The sequence below is a fragment of the Ctenopharyngodon idella genome, chromosome 16, assembly GCF_019924925.1.
Source record: "Ctenopharyngodon idella isolate HZGC_01 chromosome 16, HZGC01, whole genome shotgun sequence".
In the NCBI taxonomy this organism is placed as follows: Eukaryota; Metazoa; Chordata; class Actinopteri; order Cypriniformes; family Xenocyprididae; genus Ctenopharyngodon; species Ctenopharyngodon idella.
The window spans coordinates 24,697,995-24,715,639 of NC_067235.1; the positions used below are offsets into that span (position 1 = coordinate 24,697,995).

The window sequence follows — 17,645 nt, forward strand, 5'->3', positions numbered from 1 at the left end:
TTATGGTGACTAGTATCCTTTGAATTAATCACTAGTACATATTCGTTAGATATCAGTACTTATTCCTTTGCTACTAGTCACTATCCCAAAATGACAAATAACTACTCCAATGTTTCCAGTAACAAACTGGAACAAAACATTGCCACTGAATTCTATTGGAATCTGTGATTCATATAAGTCACTTACTTTAATGCATCTATAAAGAAGCCATTTTCATTAATAATTAGATTCACACAGCAAAAAAACAATTCATAGTTTTCATAGAACCGCCCACTTGGAGGGCAAAACAAGTCTTTCTTCTGCTAGCTGCCAGTCATTTTTACCAGGTTTGTACCAAGTACTAATGTAGTGAGATGGTGATATTAAAAGATCACATTCAGTATACACTTTATGGATAATGCACATTATATATATAGGCGAGCAGATGAACCCTGAATATGAACGCAACACACAGTTTCTCAAGCGTTTTTTTCCATAGAAAACCACTATAAAGAAAACGGTTAACCATTTAGCACGCTGCGTTCATAGCCTGGGCTCATCTACTCGCCTGTACATAGTTTGCATCATCAATAAGGTGTATACTGAAGTTGATCTTTTAATATCACTGTTTTAGAACATTAAGGCATGTTAAGTGTTTTTCACATTAAGCATTTTAAATTTTCCCACTGTTTTTAATGCGTGAAATACTGCAGCTGTATATGGATCACAAGTACACAAAACTTGCCTTTTGTTCACATATTTTTGTTTTTCTACTTTTGAGATGGAAAACTGACAGGCCTGAGCTGCAGTTCAATGGATATTTTACCCACCAGTTCTCCGTGCCAGTCACGTGACTGAAAACTATGAATTGCAAAGCATAACATAAGGAATGTTACTAACAACTGGGATAGATACTCGTCTCTCATTAATCCATGAAAGGTAGCCTACTAGTGATCTATAGTATAGATAACCAATTTACAATAAGGTTCCATTAGTAAATATGAACTAACAATGAAAACTTCTAAAGCATTTATTATGCTTAGTTAATGTTAATTTCAACATTTACTAACACATTAATACATAGGTTGTACCGATTAATATTACTTATTGGACTTGAGCTAACATAAACTAACATTGAATAGTTGTATTTTTTATTACCTTACGTTAACAAAGATTAATAAATACTTTAAGATATGTATTTCTCATTGATAGTTTATGCATTAACTAACGATAACTACTAAGGATATTATTGTAAAGTGTTTCCAAAATATACAATATTAGATTACTTGCTAGTAAATTACAAAATAACTACCAGTAATATAATCACACATACTAGTTATTTTTAAAGGGGAAATTTTGTTAAAACGGCTTGCCATACATGCCTTCACTATCCGGGTGTGATTTCTTCCAAGAAATTTTATAGACGCTACAAAAGTCGCATTCCTGTATTGAAACACCGCTGCTCTTGTACAGTCCTTCTGTCTCTCTGCTTAACACTCTGACACATGAAGAGACCAGAAAAACAAGGCAGAGAAACGGACAGGGGAGCCGACAAATATGCGGGTTAAATTTTAGATATACAAATGAAATGACTTACCTTTTCTCGTTTCGACAGCGCACGAGACGATAACAGAGACCGTTGAGACCTTTCGCTTCGTCCCAGTGCGGATCTGAGGCTCCTCGCGCTGAAAAAATGTGATCTTCAGATCGTAGTACCTCAAAAATTAATCCCAAACATAGTCGAGCGGAAAGCTGGCCCTAAATACAGCGCTTTTCAAAATCCGCCGTCTAGTTCCGAGGGGAATGGTAACCCTTTAGTTTAGTGCGCGCAAGGCGGCCTGTTCGCTGGTAATTATGGTGTAAATTGGCCGAGAATCGAGGACACTCCGTCCGCGGGATGAGCGCTGCTCTCCGGCTGAAAGCACTGAGCGCCGCTATTCGGTCTAACGGAGACTGAGCAGCTGAAGAGACCTGCCCACTCAGTCAACCCGGAAGAGAACTGTCAATGCAATGGCATTAATGACATCAGTTGCATTAAAGAATGAGAGCCATGGGTGGACAGTGGAAATATTATTAACAACCTTCTGACGCCTGGCTAAATAAATTATAAACGTCCTTGTGAAGAAAAATTCTCCAGAGGCACTTGTGTGAGAGTGAGAGATATATGTATAGCTTTATTCCTCTGCTAACCCATGTAACCACCCCTCTTGGATTCTGTTCTAGTATATGGGTCTTGTATTCAACCAGTAAATCATCATATATCATCCAGACTGTTTTGCACTTTGACAATTTAGTGGTTTGCACTTGACTTTTGGGGTTATTGTCGGTTTTTCAGAGTTTAAGGTTAAGAGGTTAGGTTAGGTTAGGTTACTTTATTTATACCCGCAGGTAAATTTAAATATACAAATATAAATTAAAATTTAATATACACAGTTATTCAAAACCTAAAGCTCTTCTTTCATGAGCTCCTATGTACATTTCTGTACAAGACTGAAAGTAATTGGCAGAGAGATATTGAAAAATTCACAGCAAACATGAAAGCAAGATTGAAAACAAATTATTTATTTTTTTACTGTAAGCATTTGTGGTTGTGAATACAGTCTTACAGAGTATGAAAGAAAAGAAGTACATCAACCATGTGTAGTTGGACAGAAACAATGGTTGTGTTTGAAAAAGGAAATCAATATTCTTCCTGTTAGATTTTTGTGTGTTACACAGAGAATTGTGTGTTGTGTTTTGTAAAAAGTGTTTTATTAAACTGAAAACTGAGTTGAAGGCTGAGAATTAGTGCATGGCTTTGCAGATTTGGTGTGTGGTTCTGGTGTTTGAGTGTTAGGTTTCAGAAATGGTGTGACAAATAAGGATTTTGTGTGTAAGCAATTGAAAAAAACTGTAAAATCAAATGTTTTGAATCTTATGAATTGCACTGGCCCAACAAAATGCAAAATGACTAATATGGAAAATTAACACTTTCGTTTAGCATAATGCTGACGATATTGTTTGACGTTTTGCATGAGCAACAGCAGAAGTGTGATAACACATTAATAAAACACTAGGCCAAATATTGTAGTATTTTTAGGTATATTATCAAGTGACAGGTAAATTTACATCAAAATACTGTAGCATTTGATTGGATGCACAGCCTTTTACATTTACAATGTATGTTTATATGACTAGTGCCTTTTTAATTTGAGTTTAGCATTGTTAATGCCTAGTTGTGTTACACAACCCACTAGTTGAGACCATTGGTGTGTATTACAGATGAGGACATTTTCAGGTCAGAGAATGATGGTGGATCCACTGTTAAAAAAGTTTTAAAATAATAGCACTTTGGTCAATACAGTATGTTTACACAAATGATATTTACTTTTTAATTGCTTATATAATTTTACATAATGTCACCCATCATCCTACACCTACTACCATTTTTTTCATTTGATATAAACTGCTCTCTATTGTTGACATCCTGCAGTAGGATTATTTTTGCACTTTGGCAAAAAAAAACAACAAAAAAAACACTCACTTCCTGGTTTGAGAAAATACAAAATGGCAACAGCAACAATGACCTTTGCCCTGTGTGCTTTGGCAGCTGTAAAAACCTTTGTCAAAATCTTCAGTGTTAATGTTTTTCTAGAATAAAATTCAGTTTCTTCTCTCTATAGTATGTTCCATAAACTAACAAGAACACACACACACACACAGTAGACATCTCTGTGTGCGTTATTATACAAATTTGTATAATGACATTTCACTGGTATTACGATGTAAACATGTTTTATGAGGACATTTCATGAGTCCTCATATTTAAAATAGCTTTAAAAACATACTAAACAATGTTTAATTAAAAATGCAGAATGTTTTCTGTGATGGGTAGGTTTAGGGGTAGGAGGATAGAATGTACAGTTTGTACAGTATAAAAACCATTACGCCTATGGAATGTCCTCACTTTGATAGCAAAACAAACCTGTGTGTTTTCTATTGTGTATCTCAGATGGAATGACATTCTAAACAATGACCTGGTAAAAGGCCGAATCTTTCATTTATTGCAGTTAAGTTTGATTCATAAAATATTCATGGTTGTTTGCAATTGAACCTCAACACAGAATCTCCAGCTATAGTTTATTTATGCATTGCATGCACCAGCCACTTGTAGCAACTTCGTATTGATGAAATATAAATGAGACGTCAAGTGTGTTCAGTACGTTCTTTGCCCCATTCCTCTCTCAACCTTTTATAAAAACAGTTACTCAGCCATAGTAAAGCCAAAACAATACAGCTGGACTAAACTGAGGTGAACCAAACAGCTGTATTCAGGTCAACTGCCAAGAGAGGATGCAGACACAACACTATAACAGGAAAGAGGAGCTCTGTCCCTTCTTATCAACGGCCGCCTGCAACATCTTAGTTGTTTTCTTCAAGGAAGTATGTGTGTGTGCGTGTGTGTGTGCGCGTGATAATAGTGATAATTATCAAGCAGACCGATGTCAACAGGATACCAGGATAAACTATGGGAACGTTTTATTCACTGCAAAGCAGCAAAAGTACCAGCGGAAATATCTTAGCCTACATGAATGGGTCTTTGAATATTGACTCAAAAAGGTTGAGAATCACTGCTGTAGAAAAGAGAAGGAAAGAGTTTGAATGGCATGTTAGTTTTATATACAAAAATCCTGTTAACCTACCATGCAACTTGTTGATAAGAATATATGTAATGCTGGTAAAATGAACCTACTGAGGTAATGGTCACAAAATCACAAAATACTATAAAAACACATTTGCTTTGGGAACAGTTGGATTAATTATTTTATTTATTGCATTTTTAAGGAATCCAGCTCGAATAAAGCCTTCTTTTTGAATAGAAATTTGAATGCTAAAAGTACTGGCTGAATAAACTCAAGGACAACGTAATGTTTTACTGAGTGTGTGGCTCTGCATGAGGTGATTTCTGTCACATTTTTCTCTTTATGTCTCCAACAATATTTCACTTCAAAACATGCAGAGTGGTCCATATGAAAGAGAACGAAGTGAACTCTGAAGTTGACATTTAAGATGGCAGAAAAGGTGAAATGACAAGTAATGGCATTCATCGAAAGGACAAGAACAGAGAGAATGAAATGAAGAAAGGTAACATTCACCTCTTTTGAAGTTTCTTTTGATGTAAAATAGGCATAACATGAAAAAAGTAGCCTAATACTTCTATTATATATCTATACAGGTTTTCCAACAAATTCAAGTGCTTTTCAGTATTATATTGCCATGAACTGCACTGGCTAACAACAACAACAATGCATACAACAATGACTACCGGGAAAAAAAAAAAAAAAAAAAAATCAAAATAGACATCCTTAATGAGACAAAATATAGATGTTGAAGACTTATTGTCTGAACATCAGTCAAAATCCCAAATTTACCACTAGTCTGATAATGGTAATGGGAAATATCTATTTTTGATGCTGTGTGCATTTCTCTCTCATTGAAAGAAAAAAAAGAAGGGAGACATGAAGGACAATGCCACTGTGGTGGATGTTGTATCAAAATCTATAGAGAGAGGAGAAATAATTACCTGACATCTGTTTTTAACAAAGTTAATTAGTCATTTATTTCCCCCAGCAACACATATGTGATTGAAATATAAATGCCATTATCCTCTTGTATTCTATAATGAGTCTGTCATGGACCATAAATCAAACTTTACTTCAGCGCTAACTGCTGGGAATGAGAAAAGGCAATGTGTTGGCCCTATTTCAAAGTATATTACAAATATTTTACAGAGAGGTTAGGCTCAGTCACTCTAGAACATCCATTATTCTTTTTTTCAATTCTGCTGTGAACAAATGTAGCTAAAAAGGAGCTAAAAAAGCTAAAAAAGGAGAACAAATATAAAACAAGTTGGAAGATTAGTATAATAATTAATCATATTTTATATTTATACTACAATAATTATTTTGCAATCCATCACACCAGCGGAACCACTGGGCGCAATCGATTGTAGCAACGGAATACAAATACAACGCACACCTGGCATGGTTTACTCATTTCTTCCGGGTGAATAGGATGTTGTGATTTAGCTGTAGGCTAACGAGCTCTCAACAGAGTTTTTACAAAATTTCAGGTTATGTTCGTTGCTTAAAACTACAAATGTCTGCGTCTTCCGAACCGGGAATATCAAAAGCAAGGGATTTGAATCCAGCGACGCTCTCGACGAGTAAAGCACAGACAGCGGCGGCGTTAGTTGCTCAAGCCCGGAGCAAGAAGCGAGCCGTCAGTCCTGCGACCCACACAGCACTTCAGCCAAATAATAACAACAGCAAAAAGAAAAAAACACAACCTGCATCGTTAACTACTCAAGCTCAGGTAAAGAAAACACACTAGACTTCAACGTGACGGGTCTACTGCTTACACATCATGTTTCAGTTGATAATGAAGTGTTTCTCGTTGATTGTGTTGCATTTGTCTCAGGTTGCCCCAGTAGAAGGGACTTCTGAAGGAAAACCAGCGGCAGCTGTTGATGTAGAGACTGTTACCAAGAGTCTGCCTTTTAAAAACCCTAACTTTGTGGTAAGATTGTTCTAAAAAAATAAAAAAAAAGTCAGATGTATTGTGATACATTTCAGTACATTCATTGGTTTTTCCTCCACTAGCACTCAGGTATTGGTGGAGCAGCAGCAGGGAAGAAGAACAGGACTTGGAAGAATCTGAAGCAGATTTTAGCAGCAGAGAAAGCACTGCCCTGGAAAATCACTGATCCTAACTGTGAGTCACTTATAAACGTAATAACACATACGAATCAGATTAATTCTGTCAGAATAAGATTTTAAACATCTGATTGGAATAATAATTGTTTACATGTGTTAGTGAATGTGACGATTTACTTTGACAATATTTAAATCTTTATTGTTTTTCTCTCAGACTACAGCATAGATGCACCTCCTTCTATGAAACCTGCTAAAAAGTACTCGGACATCTCAGGTCTGCTGGTAAGTTTGTTGTAAAATGTTGTTTGTTAATAATGTAGAAGCATTTGTCTTTTTTTTTTTTTTTTTTTTTTTTTTTTTTAAATAAAGGGGCACTAATTTAATTTACTTGATGTACCCTCCAAGCTCACCTAATGATTTTAACATCTTTGTGTCCCAGGCAAACTACACTGACCCTCAGACGAAACTGCGCTTCGCATCAACGGAGGAGTTTTCCTACGTCCGTCAGTTGCCCACAGACGTGGTGACCGGATACCTGGCTCTCCGCAAAGCCACTTGCATTGTGCCGTGAGAGAGAACCCCACAATAAAGAGGGTTGATGCTCTCTTCCAGGCATAGACTTTCATTGGATTATTTAGAATGAACTACTTTTATTATTATTTTTCTTACACTGTTTATTTTACACAAACTTGTCTGAAATTGTCTATATGTACCTGTATGTGAACCAAATATTATACAATGCAAATGCACGTTGTAACTCCTTAACCAAGAGACTGTTCTCGTCCTTCAATATTAGACAATAAATCATATTAAGACAGCATTGTACAGTCACAGGAGCAGATCTTAAACTGATCCAAATACTGGTGTGAACTATAACCAGTAACACAATGCAAATTAGACGATGAATAGAGACAGGTCTCACACACTCTAGAAAAGTAACAATTTCTGTTGTCAATCTCATAAAACCCCTTATTAGGGGTTCACAATGTGGCCAATGAATAAAGTCTTTGTTTTTATAATCATATTGATTTTGTTCTGCCTGGTTTCCTAAAGCCCTTTCATCCATATCAAATGATGGCATGTGGTCTTTGGTTTTCATTTTAAAACAGATCTTGCACCCCAAAATCATGAGCACTGACTTACAAGGCCATTTTTCTAACCACTGAGCTACTGAACCTCATCTAATACTTTTCATTCATGTAAGTGACAATGAATGAGTTTGTTTGTTCCTATGTGGCTCCTTAATGAAGAACAAAATTTAACATTTTAGACTATCTTTCTGTACTTTGATGTATATGATGTCTCTCTGATGTCACAAACATTATAGAGAAACTCTACTGTATAGAGTAAGAAAGCTGCCGTTTAATCTGAAATCTAACATGAAGTAAGAGCATCACCTAAATGATTTTATCATAAAAGAGAAAAAGGAAGATCCACACCTGAGAATCACCTCAGATCTCTCATATCAAAGCAGATTCAATGACATCATTCCTGTTTTTCATCTATGCTTCCTGGTTTTCACGGTGCATTGTGGGACTTTTTAGGGAGTGAACGTTTCAGTGCACTGGTAGGATTTTGCAATTGAGACAGCCCTGAATACTGAACTAGGTAGCTGATTGAGACGTACCCTTTCTTCTTTTTGTGAAAAGCTCACAACATTGCAGATAAATAAAGTCTCTGGTTTTATTATTGTATTGATCTTGGTCTGCCTGGTATTTGGTCTCCTCAAGGATAACTTTTTCCCATGCCAAAAAGAACCTGTATGGAAGACCAGGACCTGGTCTCACAATCTGTGACTCCCAGTTTTCTTTCCTCTGTGAAGGTTCATGTCCATCTACAGTCACTACAGTGTGTCAATTCAGGGTAATTTTAAGAACAGGTCACATTCAAAAACCTTCCCCTACAGGCCCCAGCGAGGATCGAACTCGCGACCCCTGGTTTACAAGACCAGTGCTCTAACCACTGAGCTATGGAGCCTCACATGATACCTGTCAATCACAATGACATAAAGAACTTTGGCATAACAAAGACACACCTAAAGGAATTGGCAGGCTGCCTAACTTAACAGATGCTTCAGTGCTTTGAGAAAAAGTCAAAGCTCAGTGTGTGAAACTCTTGGTAAAGAGGCTCCAGTAGTTTGTGTGTGACCTTTTAATTGTCGTAACACAGAATTCCCTGCACATTTTTGCATATTTTTACATGTAAGACAGCATGAATATCAAATCACACTCTGGAAACTGTTTTAGTCCGACATGATCAAACTAAACTCAGTTCAAACAACAGACTGGTCACTTTCTTGTAGCCCAACTGACTTAATTTGTTTGAAAGAGGTCTTTATTTACATAAAGACTCTTCTGAAAGAGAATCAGCTGCATGTGTAGATATATGTGAAGACACTTGACAAGAGCAAGACTTTCTGGTTCTATAGAGATACCTTTAAACTAAGTCACTCAATATTACATTCAGAATGAAAGACAATGGAACAATGGAAAGACTCTCTGTGAAGATGGCTGTCAGTGTGTGTAGATGTTTGTTAGTTAAAGGATCACAAAATGATAGTTTTCCTCTGTCCCAGTCCAGCTCCAATCTCACAATCTGAAGCTTCTCTTTAACTGTAATGAGATTGTTGGGTTTCTCTGGAGATTGTGAGAAATATTTACCATCTTTATACGAAACACACCAGACATTGGTGTCATAGGAAACTTTTCCTTTCCTTTCAATTGATCCTGGGGTTATGCCAATAATCCACAATAAATTGTCTCCAACCTCCACATCCCAGAAGTGTGTTCTTGAGTCAAAGCCCTCTGAAGCCAGGATACAGGCATATGGGTAAAATCTCCCTGGATTATTAGGAACAAGTTGCCACATCTTCCTGTATCTCAGACTGGTCAGATCATCAGACAGAATGGGACATTTGATTTATTTTTGACTTTAGTTTGGGGGGAATGTTTGTCGTGAGAGAGAACCCCCAAAATAAAGTAAATACATCAATAATATTAAAAGGCCTATATGTATAATGAATCAGATTAAATCCTAATTCTTGTGGATGTTGATGGTTAACTATATTGTGAATGTATATGTTACGTATCAGCTATATTTGTTACTGTATGTGAACCAAAATTGATATAATGCAAATGCAACACACATTGTAGCTCCTGATTCCTGGATATATTTTACTTTGCTGCCATCTACCAGCATCATGAGGTATTACAGTGATACACTGAGGAAGATAATCCAACAAACCTGGAAATCCGACTTTTAACTAAGAGATCCTCAACTTTTAAGATACTCTTAGATGAAAAGGGTCTACATAGAACCTTAAAGGTTTCTGTCAGACGCTTTTATATATAGAACCTTTTAGGGGTTCCCATCATGGAATCATTTTATGGATTTTGTTTTAATTTTTAATTTGAATTAAATGTTTTGAATCAAACAGCTCGTAAACATAGTTTATCACTAGAAAAAAATTAAATAACCTGTTATACATGAAAGTATTATGCAATGATTTAAGACATTTCTCCTTATAACCTTTTTGGCATAAAGGGTTCTTTATTGACTCAAGAACCCTAGGGTTCTATTTAGGGTTCTATTTTTTTTTTTTTTTTTTTTACAGTAAAACCACATATACAAGTAAAAGCACTGTATAGTTACAGGAACAGATCTTAAACTGATCCAGATACTGGTGTGAACAATAACCAGTTAATAATACAAAAGTTAATGTAAATGAGATGATAAGCAGAAAAAGATCTTACACCCTCTAGAGAAAGGAAATAATTTTTATTAATTCATGAATCATTTCTTTCTCTTGAAATTCCTTATTGGAACAGCTCACAACATTGCAGATAACATTGCAGTGTCTGGTTTTATTATTCTATTGATCTTGGTCTGCCTGGTATTTGGTCTCCTCAAGGATAACTTTTTTCCCATGCCAAAAAGAACCTGCATGGAAGACCAGGACCTGGTGTCATGATCTGTGAGTCCCAGTTTTCTTTCCTCTGTGAAGGTTCATGTCCATCTACAGTCACTAGAGTCACTACAGTGTGTCAATTCAGGGTAATTTTAAGAACAGGTCACATTCGAAAATTTTTCCCAGCAGGCCCCAGCGAGGATCGAACTCGCGACCCCTGGTTTACAAGACCAGTGCTCTAACCACTGAGCTATGGAGCCTCACAAGATGTTTGTCACTCACAGTGTCATAAAGGACTTGCTTTGAATTGGCATAACAAAGACACACCTAAGGGAATTGGCAGGCTGCCTAACTTAACAGATGCTTCAGTGCTTTGAGAAAAAGTCAAAGCTCAGTGTGTGAAACTCTTGGTAAAGAGGCTCCAGTAGTTTGTGTGTGACCTTTTAATTGTCGTAACACAGAATTCCCTGCACATTTTTGCATATTCTTACATGTAAGACAGCATGAATATTAATAACATTATAAGGAAACTGTTTTAGTCCGACATGATCAAACTAAACTCAGTTCAAACAACAGACTGGTCACTTTCTTGTAGCCCAACTGAATAAATTTGTTTGAAAGAGTTTTACATAAAAACTCTTCTGAAAGGGAATCAGCTGTATGTGTAGAAATATGTGAAGACACTTGACAAGAGCAAGACTTTCTGGTTCTATAGAGATACCTTTAAAGTCACTCAGTATTACAGTCAGAATGAAAGACTTCAGAGTGCAGAAGAATCAGATTTATTTGACTGTGATAAGTTCACTCAGGAGTTCAAGACTCAAGATCAGACAAACACAAGGACTGATTGCAGCAACTTAAATCTTTCATATCAAGGCAGATTCAGAACCACAATTCCTTATTCCTCTTATTTTTTTTTTTTTTTTTGTCAGTTTGCAAAAATCAAAAAGATTTATTGAGAAAGGAAAATATTGTTATAAAATAAACATTACATTTTTAAACATTAATGAAACAATTTGTATCTGATCTTAATTCTGTATTTGCATTTTAGCACACATCAATCAGACAAATGATCAGAAATAAAGAGTAGAATGTGAAAATGCAGACATTGTGACCACATGAGAGAATAACAGGAACACTAAAGATTTCACAGCACACGGGACAAGTAAGATCTTCGAGAGATAGTAAATCCATTTTTAATTCCTTTTGTAACAACTAATACAGTCAAAAGTTGACTTTCACTTTACTTTCAAACTCCATGAGTCCATGCAGAAACACACTTCACAAATATCCTTTTCAAGAGTGTTTTTTTTTTTTTTTTTATCCACATTGCAGACTCATTTTTGCTGTATAGTCATGGAATTGAGAATATGCATGGGATTTTAAATATGTAAAAGGTATATTAGGATTTGTAAGAGGGAGTAGTTTCTGACGTTGTGGACTGGAATTACCTGTCGGGTGGAATTTATGTCAGTGGTGTAAAGTATCTGAGTGAATGAAATTAGTTACTGTACTCAAGTCTCTTTTTAATTTGTAGTTTTACTGTGTTTCAAAGATATTAGCAACTTTTAGCTCTTTACTTGACTACATTTTTGAATAATGTACTCTTTACTCCAATACATTTGGGATGAGTAATACAATTAATTTTTACATTTTGCATGGCAGCTAACTTTTCTGCAGCGGTTTATTTCTGCTATAAAGGAAGTTATATCGCCATCTACAGGGCATTGAAGAATCTTTACATCTTTTCACTGGCATGTCTCTTAGGCGTTGAGGACTAGTGTATCTTTCAGCCTATACTCAGTGGAGTAAAATACTTAAGTACTGTTCAAATCAGATAATCTCTAACCCCCGATTTCACAGACACGGCTTAAGACTAGTCCCAGACTAAAATGCACATTTGAGCTGTTTTAACTGAAACCAACTTGCACTGACATAACTTAAAATATGTACACACCAGTAATTTTTTTTCTAAGGCACTTTTATAAAAGCTACTTAAATGCCCTATTGAGCGAAGGCCTGATCCCGGTTTATGCTGCCTTCACGTGCCCTCAGAATTATCATAAAGCAACAACAACTTCTATAAAGCCACATTTGCTACACCAATAATTTGGTAGGCTATGTTAGGTTATGCTGTATTAGCCTGAAATCCATCTAAAACATCAATGATAGCAAAATCTGTATGCTTGTGAATTCATAGAAGCAGTTTCAGATATAACTATGCTTTTCTGTTGTTACAAACAATTTCACTGGTAAAATCCTCAGAGCATTTGGACAATTGGTATAAAAGAATGGAAACACCATCTTTGTAAAGCGTGATGTGAATAAGCATAAATGTGTGTTGGATTCAGGATCAGAGAACGACACTTTTCCTCTTTCCCAGTCCAACAGCACTCTTACCCTCTGAAGCTTCTTCTTAATGGTAAAGCAAGTGGAGTATTGCTTTGGAATTGGTGACATATATCCATCATCCATGTATTCCACACACCAAAAATCAGTATAAGAGAAAACATACTCCTTCCTTTGTTTTGGTGCTGTCATTAATCCAAGACTCCAGCAGGAATTGTCTCCAACCTCCACATCCCAGCAGTGTGTTCCTGAGGTAAAGCCCTCTGAACCCAGAACACAGGGGATGAAGGCAAATGCATCTGGATCATCAAGGGCCCTCAAGTATGTCAGACTGGTCAGATCATCAGACAGGGTCAGATGTGGATGTGCAGTGTTTGGGTCCAGAATCACAGGAGCTAATTGGCATAAGTAAACCAATATGATTAAACACTTGTCCGATTGGTGAAACACTATAGATACAGTCAGTGTTGTTTTTTTTAATTAATTTTTATTAAAAATTAAAAAGTTTAATTGTTCACACTAATTAATCATTTAATAAATATGTGGTTCAAAAATGTATTTCATGTCAAAAAAACAGTTTGGGATACTTCATGGGAAATTTTGTGACAATCATAAAATTAGATCAAATAACTTAAAAAATATTAAGAAAAGAGCAAACCTACGGTGGCCGAGAGAGCTCAATGCGCTGCAACTGAAAAAAACACATGCAAATAGAAAAAACACCAGCAAATAAAGAAAACATCTTCATCAGTTTGACAACACATGTGCTGCAAATACTCACAATGCACCCAAATACAAAAACGCGCTGCAAAAGTTCACAACACAAGCAAATACAGAAACGCGTTGCAAATAGCACATACCAGGCCCGGCGATCTCAAGCCCCCCTCTGCGATGATCTGAATGATGATGATGATGATGATGATGATTAGGCTACTTTCAGAATTAAAGTAATATTTTCATTTGCCCCGCAATAATTTCATAGCGCATCACCGCCTAACCAACAAGCTGCAATGAGATGTTAGATTAGCTAACTCCTCATTTAAAAAAACAACTTGTTTAACACGAAATAGCCTACATTTCTTCTCATTTTTTCCCCCCACTACATATGGGCCACAAGAAAAATATTAAGAAAATAAATTAAGGATAAATACTGTTATAAGAACATGTTGAAGTAGAGCTGTCATTGCTCAGTTTTTAGCTTCACTTTCTGCAGTGAATAATTTACTGGGATTTGAGACATAAAATCAAGTAAATTATTAAATAAATTATTATTTATTATTGATAATTGTCATTTGTCCTGGCTCCGGGACTGGCACAGACCACAACGAAAATGTTTTATGGGGACATCAATGAACCTGGCTGGGACCGCTTATTGTTCAATGTTTACTCTTCAATGGTGTGCACCTGAATGGTGAGTTTTTTGTTTATTTTAACACCCTGATCGTATGTGAGCAGGCATATTTGCAGCGCGTTTTTGTATTTGCTTGTGTTGTGAACTTTTGCAGCGCGTTTCTGTACTTGGGTGCGTTGTGAACTTTTGCAGCACATGTGTTGTCAAATTGATGAAGACGTTTTCTTTATTTGCTGGCGTTTTTTTTTTCCCTACTTGCATGTGTTTTCTTCAGTTGCAGCATGTTGAGCTCTCCCGGCCACAACAAACCCAAACAAGTTGGCGAAACTCAAAAAAAAAAAAAAATTGAGGTAATCAGTTACATTAAAGAAGTAAAGAAATTCAAAATTTAAGCAAGCAGAACTGGCAGATTTCAATTTCATACTCATACATTTTAATTGTTCTTAACTTGAAATTTTTGAGTAAGTTAATTCATACATTAAACTTAAAATGATCATGTAATCTCAACTCTACATGGAAATTCACCAATAGCTATAGCTAATTCAGCAAATGCCAATTGATAACAATGTTTTGATAACATTAGGATAGCATAGCAATTGCTGAAAGAGTACGGCAATATAGAACATTCATGATATACCTGTTCTCAAACTCAGCCCATGTGACACTCGTCACCATCATGGTAACCCCTCAAAATCAGAAACTCTACAGAATAACAGAAACTCTTCTACTAAATACTACTAAATCTCCATCTTAACATTAATCTTGCACAAAAACATTATATAACACTTAATTTTAGCATTTATTCTCCCTTTCGAGTGTCATGGCAAAGCGTGCTGGGAAATAGAAATAATAGCCCAGTTTCAGGTAAATCTAAATTAAAAGAAACAAGTTCATAAAACTCAAAACAATGAAACAATTCAGATTACTTAAAATGTATCAGTTTTGTGAACTAAAAAGTAAAAGAAAGTTCTAAATAAACTTAAAAATTAATTTTATTCAGCTAATTTGTTTAATTTGAGTTTTCCCTACTCAAACCAATAAATTATTTTGAGCATTAGGGTTTACAATGAATTTGTGTGTATGTTGCAACATAACTATCCAACATTTGCACTTTATCTGTAACTCCACAGATCTTTTAAAGACTTACCATTATGGAGAATTTCCTGTATCTTCACCTGGACTCTGAAAGCCCGCTTGTCAGAGTAATTTGGTGTATTAATCAAAGCTCCAGAAAGCATCTGTGGATCCTGCTGTGAGATTCGGATTCTAGAATAACATTCAATAGTCAGAACTGCAGTGAGTTTAAGTTTACAATCAAAGAAATGAGTGACACGATTTCTCACTTACCTTTCCATTGTGACATTGAAGTTCTGCAAAATATACAAAACAATTTAGTATTTCCTCAAATGCTCAATATTTGAATAAATTAAAGAATTTTGTTTGTTTGACTGGGCAGGACAATAAGCAAGTTGTTTTGTGCACACAAGAAATAATCAGTTCTCACATGTAGAAATGAGGCGTCACTGGCGTTCATCTTTTCCTCAGTGTCTTTTATTGTGTCTGATAGAGCTGAGATCTGTCTGTTCATCTCCTCAAGCTTCTCCTTCATCATCTGACTCTTCTGCTCTTCCTCCTTCCTCAGCGCAGTGATTGTCGCTTCTTCTTCATCTTTGAGAAACTGATGAAGCTTCTTAAACTCCTCTTTAATCTGCTGCTCTGTGAGCTCAGACTGAGACTGAATATAAAACAAACAACAGAGACATAAGAAGTGGTTAAACCACCATCATCTACACAGGAATTATCACATACTTTTGTCTATGATAATCACTGTGTTGTAAATAAGTTAATATTGTCTCTTGACTCGTGACCCTCACCTTGATGTGCTGAACTTTATTATCAAACTCTGCTTTAATTTTTTTTGAGTGTTTAAGCTTCTCTCGTAAGGACTTCAGTGTTGTTTTGAGCTCTTCCTAGAATGCAAGTGGAAATGTGTTAAATCCCTAGGAGATTTAAGTGTGTTCTGTTTGCATGTTGTTATAGATACATTGTTATAGTTACACTGTATACTGCACATATAGTAAACTGAAAGTATTTTTCTTACCTTGTAAGATAGAGCAACTTCATTAATGGGCCGGAATCTGTGATTAAAATGTTTTTCTGAATCTCTGCACACAATACACACAGGCTGTTCATCTTCCAAGCAGAAGAGTTTGAGGTGCTCATTGTGCAGACTGCAGATCACCTCAGACCCTGAAGGACTTTCTGCTGTGAAGGACTCACATAAGTTCTTCAACACCAGATTACAAAGAGGTTCCCCTCTTGAGGATCTTCTCCTGCAGACGGGACACTGCCGGACTTTTTTGGTTTTCCAGAACTGCTGAAGACATTCTTTACAGATACTGTGACTACATGACAGAATAACAGGAAAACTGAAGATTTCACAGCACACAGGACAAGTAAGATCCTCCACAGATACTGTTTTCACAGAAGCCATTCTCAATTTTCTATGATCTTGATTCCTTTTTGAACCCTTTTTTGAGATGTTGTCCTCAGTTCTCACCAACGCCTTTTCAGTTTTTTTTCTGTCACTTCCTGGTGGGATTAGTAAGGAGGTGGAGTTTCTGAATTCCCAGATTGGGTTTACCTGTCATTAGACGCTTACAAACACTTTTTTTTATTTGTGCATCTAAGCATCTCCTGAAAGGAAACTAAATACTTTTAGAAGCATAATCTAGAGTTTCAATCCGGTCACACACCAATAAGGAAGCTTTTTAGCTGTTAGGATTTCCATGTGTATAACAAGCATATTTACATAAAATATAAAAATACTCTAATTCAGTGATTGTAATACAAGTGTATTCTCTGACCATGGCTAAATAAAAATGCGTTTTGAATGACTAAAACTATGACTAAAATCTACTCTAATTTTCGTCAACGAATAAAAACGAGACGAAAATGAAAGAGAGAGACGATTTGGGAAGATATCCAGTCAGGACTGCTGTCCTGTGTGGAAGATGCGCACATTTGAAGTGTAATGTGCTGATCTAACCGCGGGAAACGCGGCGCTGTTGCGCACTCTACAGGCTCGTCCAGCAGCACTTCAGACTGCTTCGGAGCTTGTATCAAACTGCCAAAGTCACGTGATTTCAGTAAACGAGGCTTCATTACGTCATAAGTGATTCGAAAATTCAATGGTTCATCACTGGGGGGCATGACTTTGGCAGTTTGATACACGCGAACCACTGATTCGAAACAAAAGATGCGTAAAGCTTCGAAGCTTCATGAAGCAGTGTTTTGAAATCGCCCATCACTAGATATTGTTGAATAAAGTCGTTATTTTGTTATTTTTGGCGCACAAAAATTA

At 36.2% G+C, this 17,645-nt stretch overlaps 3 protein-coding genes and 2 non-coding genes across 5 annotated transcripts in view; 1 reads left to right on the plus strand and 4 right to left on the minus strand.

Moving 5' to 3' along the window:
* The window catches only part of galnt1 (UDP-N-acetyl-alpha-D-galactosamine:polypeptide N-acetylgalactosaminyltransferase 1), a 112,624-nt gene extending 110,684 nt beyond the window's left edge, over positions 1-1,940 (minus strand). Inside the window, exon 1 of the mRNA XM_051866035.1 lies at positions 1,577-1,940. The gene's annotated coding sequence lies outside the window, so the exon portion shown is untranslated. The remainder of the gene's footprint in view (positions 1-1,576) is intronic.
* Positions 1,941-6,004: 4,064 nt separating this feature from the next.
* ino80c (INO80 complex subunit C) lies at positions 6,005-7,698 on the plus strand. Its single transcript, XM_051866501.1, has 5 exons — positions 6,005-6,333; positions 6,439-6,537; positions 6,621-6,732; positions 6,889-6,956; positions 7,114-7,698. Exons 1-5 carry the CDS (start codon positions 6,118-6,120, stop codon positions 7,243-7,245), a joined length of 627 nt encoding a protein of 208 aa, XP_051722461.1. The 5' UTR covers positions 6,005-6,117; the 3' UTR covers positions 7,246-7,698.
* An 880-nt stretch (positions 7,699-8,578) lies between these two features.
* Positions 8,579-8,651, minus strand: trnat-ugu (transfer RNA threonine (anticodon UGU)). Its single transcript has one exon. It is a non-coding gene; the product is annotated as a tRNA-Thr (tRNA).
* Positions 8,642-16,780, minus strand: LOC127497479 (zinc-binding protein A33-like). The gene is made up of 8 exons (XM_051865950.1): positions 16,586-16,780; positions 16,383-16,546; positions 15,786-16,016; positions 15,629-15,651; positions 15,429-15,547; positions 13,156-13,325; positions 9,267-9,440; positions 8,642-8,662 (listed from the first exon to the last, which is right to left on the minus strand). Exons 1-8 carry the CDS (start codon positions 16,773-16,775, stop codon positions 8,642-8,644), a joined length of 1,092 nt encoding a protein of 363 aa, XP_051721910.1. The 5' UTR covers positions 16,776-16,780.
* On the minus strand, positions 10,769-10,841 carry trnat-ugu (transfer RNA threonine (anticodon UGU)). Its single transcript has one exon. It is a non-coding gene; the product is annotated as a tRNA-Thr (tRNA).
* Positions 16,781-17,645: the final 865 nt, after the last annotated feature.